The following is a 10,946-nucleotide window of genomic DNA, read 5'->3' as shown; positions in this document are numbered from 1 at the left end:
TGAAGGGATTACACTTGTTTATTATTTCTTTGAATTGGATATTGCAAAAACAGACGTGTCGCACAAGTGCTGTGCAATGAGATACCAACAAATAAACAAAATTGGCAATGATTAGTGGATTAATAATAATTGTATAAGTGGATTATTTGGATATTTATTTATTTATTTTATTTATTTTATTTATTTTATTTATTTATATTTTTGTAGACGTTTATTCAAAGATGCTCAAATGTAATTTGAGTGCAATAATTATGTCCATGACTTAATACTTATATTTATTTCATCTGTAAGTTTGATTTCATCGTACGGATATGAGGCTTATGTTCATATTTGTTCTTGGAATCCTGCACTGTGGAAGTGCCTTCAATCTGGACGTTACACGACCGATGGTCTACACGGGACCGAAAGGGTCATATTTCGGGTATTCAGTGGATATTTTGGCGCTCGAACCAGGCGGGAAAGACCAGTGGTAAGTATAACTGTAGGCAAACTGTAGCTGTTAATCACGTATAATCAGCCGGTGTCCGTTATCAGCTGGGCGCCGGTTAGGAATTTACTGGAATTACGTCGTGCTCCGCGTTTTAGAGGCGCTCAAAGCAACGTGCATCTGTTACCAATACCGAACACCTTCTGCCGAACGATTTTAAGTACTCTGAAAAGTTCCTGGTTCTATGAATGTCGTGTTTATTTACACAACCACACACTACACTAACCAGAATCGACACCTGCTCGCTTCTATTGTTCTGCTGTGACGGATTAATGTGGAACTTGTTTTTAACCGCGGCTGTAGGAGTGGAGAGGTCAGTAAACGGTTGGAAGGCTTGCACTAGGAGTGTCACGATAGACCTACCTCACGATACGTTTCAGTAGATACAGTAAAACAAGAACTTGAAGATTCGGTGAAATAATTTAATTAATAAATAAACGTGATGAAAGTGAAACACAGTTTTAATGTGGAAACACCACCTCATAAAAATAATGACATAAACAGGCACATATTCGTTCATCTTCACTTTTTTTCCTTGGAAAAAAACAGAGTAAAGTTTGAGGAAACACGCTGTCGCCACATAGGCTACTCTTTTACGATAGGCAGCAAGGGATCTTCTATTTGCGCTTTCCACAGGCAGGATAGCACAAACGATGGTTTTTGTTGAACCAGTTATGGATCACTGGTCGGTGCAAGTGGTTTGAGCCTTGCGGAGTACTCACTCAGGGTTTGGAGTCTGTATTTGGATTAAAAATCCCATGCCTCAACTGGGATCCGAACCTAGTACCTACCAGCCTGTAGTCCGATGGCTTAACCACTGCGCCACCGAGGCCGGGTTTTTTTTTTCCTTGAAGGAAATAACTTTTCAATAAGTACATTTCAATACATACTGATGTTGGTAAATCGATACGAAATTAAAATGGGAATCGATACATGGTCAAAACACGACACACAAGCAAGGGTATCGTGTATCGTATCGTCAGCAGTAGTATCGTAATGCATCGATGTATCGTGACACCCCAGGCCCTAGCTTTCACACCTTTAGTTTAGAAACTGAATCCATCACCACCCCAGTCTTCCAACATTATCCTACCCCGCCACTTTAGCTTAAGAATTTCTGAAAGGAAAGGAAATGTTCTATTTAACGACGCACTCAACACATTTTATTTACGGTTTAATGGCATCGGATATATGGTTAAGGACCACACATATATTGAGAGAGGAAACCCGCTGTCGCCACTTCATGGGCTACTCATTTTCGATTAGCAGTAACGGATATTTGATATGCACCATCCCACAGACAGGATAGTATATCCCACGGCTTTTGTTACATCAGTTGTGGAGCACTGGCTGGAACGAGAAATACTTTATACTAAGATAACAACGCATATACGATTTTGCTGTTGGTTTTGCTGTACATTGTTGGTTATCAATATATTATATTTTCTCCTGGTTTTTTGTTTTTGTTTTGTTTTTGTTTTGGGTTTTTTGCGAGGAAGGGGAGCTTGGTATCTAACGTTAGTGTAGCAATCGAGGGTAGATGGAATCATATTCTAAGCCATGGTCCCTGATACAAACACTTTTAAGCATATACCGTGCAACAGCATATTAATGTGTCATGGTTACAACGCACTTCTTATATACTCTTCAAAAAAGTATTTACAATTGCCAAAATTGTGAGGTATATTAGCTGTGGGGAATGGTTATATTATATTGAATTAATTGAGCAAACATTACAACTGGTAGTTCAGTATTACAGTAGGTTTTATGACCACCAAAGATCTTAAAGGACGATTGGGGTCAGAAGTGAAATTTGAAAGTTGACGTTTTTATCAGTAAATCGCAAATTCAAACAATAAAAATGACTAAAAACAAAACAATAACAACTGTACGATCAACAGAATGAAAATGATTCACAGAAATAATGTTCCACAGTGATTAATGGACCTTCCTGGAAAATGTCAAAATCGAGAATGACACCCCACGCACGTGCACGGGGCAACTGCGTGATGCAAGTGCAAACTGGAATGTGTTTCGGTGTGTTGATAAACAGACCTGAACGTTCTTTACTAAGATGTCTGTGGTGAAATATTTTAGGTTCCCCTACTGTTTTTTGAAGAGTATAAATGTATACTCGCTTTTGTCATATACATGTAACGGTACCCAGCTGGTCTTTATTATTTACTGTTTAATTTTTTTTTTGAAAAGTAGGTTTTTAAATATAAATCGGTTCCAGTAGTTGTCTGTAAACCAATGAAAGCGGTGTATCAGTGCTGTAATTAGCATAGACTAACTAGGGGAGGGTCGGGGCGGATCCAGGATTTTGTAAATTCGTTTTTTTAAATCTAATATTGTCAACGGTAAATGAGCCGATGTTCCAAAGAGAGTGAGATTTGGATGGGTCGGGGCATACTCTCCGGAAGTTTGAAGTAAAGATGCTCAGATAGACGCGTTCATGGCAATTTAATGTTGTATACTGTAGATAAAAATAATTTAAAAGGCCACTTCAAATGGGCGTGGGGGGGGGGGGGGGGGGGGGGGGTCCGTAAATGGTGGTGTACAATAATATGGTCTCGTCCAGCGAGACAACAAGATTACTACTCTAAAAAACATTTTTAATAGTGCTGTGCTACCCACGCCACTTCCTACAGTGTTACAAACAAAGGTTATACTGTTCTCAAGTACTAGCTGTAGTATTTCCTGTTGTCACTGGGTACCGAGTTCGTAGCCCGGTACCTTCTCCCACTCAGAGAGAGTTTTAACGACTTTATGGTGTAAGACCACTACACCCTCCTCTCTCTCACAACACCTAACATTTAACAACTAACCACTGTCCTGGACAGACAACCCAGATAGCCGAGGTGTGTGCCGAGGACAGCGTGCTTGAACCTTAATTGGATATAAACACGAAAAATAAGTTGAAATGAACGAGTGAATGAATGAATGAATTAATTAATGTCACTGAAACCCTAACTGATAGTAAAGTGCTTCACTGTGCTTGGAATGTTCTACTAGTAGTAATCAGTAAATGAAGTTTAATTTGTCCCGGTGTCACATACAATTATTTAAAGCAGTATTTACGTACACTACTAATTAATAGCCTATTAAAGCCGCACACCCTACTTCCATCCAGCGAAAATAAATTATAATTTGGTTAATCTACAAACCTGTAACACACTTGGATCACGTTTTTATCAAATGGAGTGAAAAAGCAGGTTTTATATCGATAAATACCATGGGAATCCCCATGTCCCAATTACTTGAAATAATTTCGAAAGTTAGTATTCTGATGTCACCGGTAGATGTCGCTCGAAGCACAACAATGCCTACGTCACGACAAATTTCACAGACTTGGGGTGCGTTCCTTTCACCTCTCCTGGACATGTTCAACTGTTCTGTCCTGGTTGTATCCCATCTCCAAATATCGTAAGACTTAGCAAAATTATTGGTTTTAAGGGTTTGTAACGTTTTGTATTGAGACACTTACTTGTCTGAACTTTATTGTTACTGAAAATGTTCACGAACTGTGAAGAAAATCTCACAAATGAACAACAAGCAAACGACAACAAATCGAATGTTGATTGCGCGAACCGTGCACGAGAAAACAAACCGAACCAAAATGATAACGGTCACGTGGTATACCAACGTCTGTGACGTTTACACATGAAGATTCCCTCTAAAAATAGATTGGACCTCGCTTGCTTAACGGTTTTTTCTCGAGTGCGCGCGGCATTTTAAGAAATAAAAAAAATGCATTTCGTGGTTTTACAAACATCAGGATTACCAGGATTACCAAAAAGCACTTCAGGTGAATGGAAATGTGTATTCTAAATAATAAAATGTAAATAAAGTGCAATTTTATTTGTAAAACAATGGGTTTAATAGCGAAAAACAACGCCGTGATGGTTAACAACTAGCCGTAACTAGGGCGTGTCCCTTTAATTATACCTATATGGTATAATAAATGAGTATATAAACACATTTTTAACTGTACACAGCAAACGATACACTAGTAATACGGGGAAGGCAATTCCAAACATGGTGGGTTTTGGGTTTTTTTATTTTTATTAACATCACGGTAGCTTGTGTTGTTTGTCACACCGTGTTATAAATTTCATATCTAACAGATGTTTATTTTGCTACTGGCGAGATACTAGGTCACAATGCCCTCCCACACTTCCGCTAAAACAAGTCAAGATGTAGGAACTATATCATGCTACATGTACCGTATATTAATTTGTCTATTCGATAGATTCATTAGTGAGCAAGTAAGTGAAAAATTAAACATCTACGTGAATGCCTTCGTTTTATGGTAAATCGCGTCTAATTAAGAAAAACATACTATGAGCGAGAAATCCCATTGATACCAATATGCTCGTCTTTGTAAAGCACCGCGGTCACTTGCAACGCATTTAAACTTAATCGGAAGTGATGAAGTACACACAAAAACAGGTGTTTGAGTATTTCCGGCATCGTCCACATGCCAAAATGTCAAAAAGGTTTCAATAATAGCATGTGCAATACTTTTAAATCAGAACTGTTTCATTTCTGAATGATTGAAAATTAATTAAATTCATTCATTCATTCATTCATTCATTGAATGAATGAATGAATGAATGAATGAATGAATGAATGAATGAATGAATGAATGAATGAATGAATGAATGAATGAATGAATGAATATGTTAAAGAAGCTGTATGCATGCAAATGAGAAACAACAACAACCAAACGACATATGATCTATAATCTTTCGTAATTGTTCTTTTAATAACTATAAATGAAAATTTAGCTCATTATTCTTTTTATTGATTTCGTGGATTTATTCAGTTACCCAGGGGTTGATGATTAGCGGTTAGTTAGAGAGAAGTTGATGTGCTGACACTGATGACCTAGTTTGGAGGCGGTAATGAGTTTCGAACCGAGAATCTGCCAAGCGTTAAACCCGATGACCTATACTCAATATGTCAGCGAAACGGGTGAACTTGACTTGAGTGACCACCAAGTTGTATTCCCACACAACACATAATGCATTTGTTCGACAGCATTTTGCTATTCAATCTGTGTTTATGTTTTGAGGATCTATATGCCAAGGCTATATCTTTTCTTTATTGTTCTTTCAATGCACGCCACAAAGTCAGTGAATATATGTAGTTGTAAACTGTTCACTATATATTAATAAGTTCCTTGTTTGTATGTTGTACATTTGGAATACATTCGTGCATGAACCAACGTCTGAGAAAAATAACACGAAGAATTACTGTCCTTCGCCCCCACCCCACTCTGTCGTGTGTGTGTGTGTGTGTGTGTGTGTGTGTGTGTGAGAGAGAGAGAGAGAGAGAGAGAGAGAGAGAGAGAGAGAGAGAGAGAGAGAGAGATTGTGTGCGTGCTGTTTCTGTGCGCGCGCGTGCGTGTTAACAATTATCGATAATGGGTGTGGGAGGCATATGTGTTTAATAAGACCTCAGTATATTATTTAATCAAATGCTAGCAAGTGACACTTGGTCGAATGTTATAGAAAAAACCCGCTACTCATATTTACTCATGTTCTGCAATCAAGACAGCACATACCACGGTCTTTGATATCAGCCGTGGAGCACTGAATGAAATGGGGGTAAATAATACGTATTATGATAACCCTATCTGTACCGTATTTCAGTTTCGTTATCAGTCGGAAACCCCAGTCTCTTAGATTTGACTGGTTTTCATAAGGAAAGCCCTCGCATTATTAAATAAGCTTTTGAACACCGAAATAATCCATATATTTTATGTTTTAAATAATAAACTTTAATTATTATCGTGTAAATTCTTTAATACATCGGTAGCAAGGGGATATGACGACTATGTAGCTTGCTGAATAAAGAACATACTTATTTATTTGTTTATTTATTTATTATGTTACAATTTTTTTCAAGCAGCCTCTAATAACCCCGTGGGGACGGGACGTAGCTCAGTGTTCCCTTGAAGTGGGTCGGTCTGGTATATATCCAGCCAATGCTCCACAACTGGACAACGGTATGTACTATCTTGTCTGTGGGATGGTGTAGGATCCCTTGCTGCTAATCAGAAGAGTAGCCCATGAAGTGGCGACAGCGGGTTTCCTCAATTAATATCTGTGTGGTCCATATGTCCGTATAACCATAAAATAAAATATGTTGAGTAAATAAAACATTTCCTTCCTCGTTAAATAAAGATTAATTGAATACAAATTTTTTATTTTGTTTTAGCCATAGGAAAAGAAAGACATATTTGTCTCGAAGAAAGGAATGTTTGTTAAGAAGAAAGGCATATGTGTTAAGGAGAAGAAAGGAATACAGTGGTCGATCTAGGATCGATCCCCGTCGGTGGCCCATTAAGCTATAGCCAACTAGTGTATTATGTCTGGTATATCAAAGATCGTGGTATGTTCTGTCTTGTACACACAGCTCTTGCTACTATAAAGTAGCGGTAGAAATATCCAATCACAAATCTAGTCATAGAGTAAAAAACACAAAAAACAAACGCAATGTTTTGGTTTTTCATTTATTTCTAAATTACAAATCACTGACACATATATAAAATGGACACACACTGGGTTACATCGAGAGGCCTTAAGGGCGACATGTGAATAATATGAGTGTTCATTTCTCTTCATCGTCGTCCTCCTCATCGTCGGTATCGTCGTCGTTTGTTCATCCAAATATTCGCCGATCCATGAACGATACTGATTTAATTTAGAACGAATCTGTGGTCTCACATCTTTGTCTGGATTCACAAACTGTAAAAAATCTCTGGTGTTGGGACCTTTGTCAAAGTAATGCATATAGGTCAGAAAGCGAGAGTACGTGTCTTTAAATAACTTCCATTGCAATGTCTTCATGTTTCTTTCAATGGCATCTTGGGACATGTTTTTTTCTTCGTAGCGTTTTCTCTTGCTTTCGATATAGTCATGATTGATGTCGAATTCACGTTCCACCATGAGACGAATGCGTTCGTTTTCCAGGTCGGGCGACGGCTCTTCTTCTTTTTCAGTTCCCTCCTCGCACGTTTTAAATCGCAGATGTCGCTGCAAGTCGCTTCCGTCTTTAAAGACTAGACCACACGTATCGCAAGACTGCATCCTCTTGACTTTTTTCAGATAGGGTTCTACCTCATCATCTTCTTCGTCGTCACTTTCGTAGGCGGGTATGCCTGGTAGTTTTCTTTTGAAAGCGTTTCTTTGCATGATTTGCATGTAGAGCTCTTTCTTCGTCGGTGGCTGCAACTCTTCTGAGACATTCGCCGTTACGTTCGTGCTTTTATACCATTCGGACGGCCCCGTCTCTAAACCATTAGGTCGAAGGCGCCAATGTTCGGGCGTGGTCGGTTTCAAGTCCACCAAGAGATATCCGTAGGGCCTGTGGGTAGCTTCCTCAAACCGCTGCATGAAATGACGAGTATTTCCAGGATACATCTGCTGTGCCAAGGTTAGGACTTGCTGCTTGTCGATGGGGTTGTTGAACAGTGCCAGGTAATGACAGTTTCTTCTCTGTGTCGGGTCCTTGCTGTGATACAGGTTCTGGTTGATGGCAATCACAGAGAGGTTTCTGTGGTGACTTCCTTCCGTGAACAGGTCGGTGATGCGAGGGTCTTTTCCAGCTGTAGACATCAGGTCGTCCAACACGATGAGATTTCTGACTCTCGAATCCAAATAACGATTCTTTTCCAAATTCTCGGGTATGCCTTGAATAAATTTCACTCGAGCAACCATTTTGATCGTATCATAGAGGGGTTGCCATCGTTTGTAGAGCCAGATGATGCGCTGGGGAGGCGGCTGGATTTTACCATCCCTTAGCAGTTTGTACAACAAAAATGTCTTTCCACACGAAGTGGGTCCCGACACGATCATGGTGAACGGATGTAACAATCTTAGGGGCTGCTGCTGCTGTTGCTGTTGCTGCTGCTGCTGCTGTTGCTGCTGCTGTTCTACGATGAAGAGAAATGAACACTCATATTATTCACATGTCGCCCTTAAGGCCTCTCGATGTAACCCAGTGTGTGTCCATTTTATATATGTGTCAGTGATTTGTAATTTAGAAATAAATGAAAAACCAAAACATTGCGTTTGTTTTTTGTGTTTTTTACTCTATGACTAGATTTGTGATTGGATATTTCTACCGCTACTTTATAGTAGCAAGAGCTGTGTGTACAAGACAGAACATACCACGATCTTTGATATACCAGACATAATACACTAGTTGGCTATAGCTTAATGGGCCACCGATGGGGATCGATCCTAGATCGACCACTGTATTCCTTTCTTCTCCTTAACACATATGTCTTTCTTCTTAACAAACATTCCTTTCTTCGAGACAAATATGTCTTTCTTTTCCTATGGCTAAAACAAAATAAAAAATTTGTATTCAATTAATCTTTATTTTACGAGGAAGGAAATGTTTTATTTACTCAACATATTTTATTTTATGGTTATACGGACATATGGACCACACAGATATTGATTGAGGAAACCCGCTGTCGCCACTTCATGGGCTACTCTTCCGATTAGCAGCAGGGGATCCTACACCATCCCACAGACAAGATAGTACATACCGTTGTCCAGTTGTGGAGCACTGGCTGGATATATACCAGACCGACCCACATCAAGGGAACACTGAGCTACGGCCCGTCCCCACTGGTTATTAGAGGCTGCTTGAAAAAATTAGTAACATAATAAATAAATAAACAAATAAATAAGTAAGTAAATAAGTAAAATAAAAACAAACTATAAATTATTATTTTGTTTTAAAAATAATAGAAAAAATATAATTTCCCTACATAAGATACGAACGACGTACCCTCAGCGCTGAACGCGAAGTCGTTCGCAGCTGACTACTAAACGCATGTTAACAAAACGTGTCATTTAAACCATTATATGTGCGAGCGGCGAAGCGCGTTCTTTGGGTATGTTAAAATAGTTTAATAATCTTGTGAATGCGCTATCAGATAGCGTAGAACGAGAATTCTATTTTACACCTATTTAAATCATTTCTTATTTCACGTCTTTAAGAATGTATCTTCTAGTTCAGTATTGTCACCGACAATAAAATAGGATACCACCGCTTCCCGGATGTAAGCAATTATAACCATTCATTATTCAGCGCGCTAAAAATAAATACACTACCTCGCGTCGGGCCGAGTCCTTAGAAGTGGTAGGTTAACGACACCACTAGAGCACCTCGATTTATGAATCATCAGCTATTGGATGTCAAACATACTTTTGGACAGTTTTAGAGAGGAAAACCGCTACAGTTTCCCATTAATAGCGAGGGATACTACACTTCCCACAGACAGGATAGCACGGGCGTTGCTAAGTACGACGGATCGGGGGCGGGCTAAGTAGGTCAGGGGCCGGTCTAAGTAGGTCAGGGTCAGTCTAAGTAGGTCAGGGTAAGTAGGACGAGGTCACGTGACAAGGCCGTGACGTCATCAAGGTCAAGGTCACGGAAAGTAGGTCATGTGGCCCAACAGGCCCTGATACTACTGGCAGGCCAGATGGTACTCGGGGAACAGTTTGTAATCACCTGGCTCACGTCAGCCGTGCCAAATTACTTAGGCTAAATATTTATCTTGACATCGTGATATGTTAATCAGTGGGCGACCATCGTTAACCTAACTGTATACATGGTATATATTAATAGACTCCATCATATATGGTCATGTGGGATAGAAAAAGTACACCAGAGGTGGTGGAAATGTTGACCCCGGACGAGGCTTGCCGAGTCCCAGGGTCGAAATTTCCACCACTGAGGATGTACTTTTTCTATCCCACATGACCGCATATGATGGAGTCTTTTTTCGCCCATCCATTCGATAAATAAACCATTATGTTAAACGAACAAACAAAGATGTTTGATAAAGTAACTTCTTTATTTGACAGTTTTATTATAAATAAACTACACTATCATATTTGTTGCGACTGTTTCATGTGTTAAATATTATTTAACACTACAATTTAACAATATAGCTTTTATAATGAAGGTTTTAATAACAAAATATCGATCTAAAACTAACCAAAACGCATTGATATGACGCCATATATTACTACGGCAGGAATACTCCTCGTGTTAAATTCATGGATTGGGTCTGTCTTGCATGACTAGGTATGGGAGAAATATATTTATTTATTTATTTATTTTATTACCTATATGGTCTACAATAAACGGTTACATAAACGTCGTTTTTTCCCCCCACGTAATCCTTATTGTCTGGGTCATAACAATGCCTTGGATACTGTTATTGCACATTACTGACGTGACCTGTCGCTATAGCAGCTGCAAGCTTCCGACAGTCGTGGTTTCTGAAATTGACATCATTCCATGTCACTGTATTTCACATCACTGGGTGATTGTGAAATGATAAAAATCATATTTAACGTTTGTTCAACATTCGCAGGAGTGCTATTGGACCTGTAGAATTCGAGTACCATAGGAAAGTGCATATTAA

General features: G+C 39.1%; 1 protein-coding gene across 2 annotated transcripts in view; it reads left to right on the top strand.

Moving 5' to 3' along the window:
• The first annotated feature begins 358 nt into the window (after positions 1-358).
• The window catches only part of LOC121380926 (integrin alpha-4-like), an 81,731-nt gene continuing 71,143 nt past the window's right edge, over positions 359-10,946 (top strand). For both annotated transcript variants that reach the window (XM_041509965.1, XM_041509964.1), the window contains exon 1: positions 359-469. In XM_041509965.1, the coding sequence (XP_041365899.1) occupies positions 387-469 (83 nt within the window). In that variant the 5' untranslated portion in view covers positions 359-386. The remainder of the gene's footprint in view (positions 470-10,946) is intronic.

This window comes from Gigantopelta aegis, chromosome 9 (genome assembly GCF_016097555.1).
Source record: "Gigantopelta aegis isolate Gae_Host chromosome 9, Gae_host_genome, whole genome shotgun sequence".
NCBI lineage: Eukaryota > Metazoa > Mollusca > Gastropoda > Neomphalida > Peltospiridae > Gigantopelta > Gigantopelta aegis.
The sequence above is the reverse complement of the archived record's forward strand: the minus strand, read 5'-3'. Positions and strand labels throughout refer to the sequence as shown.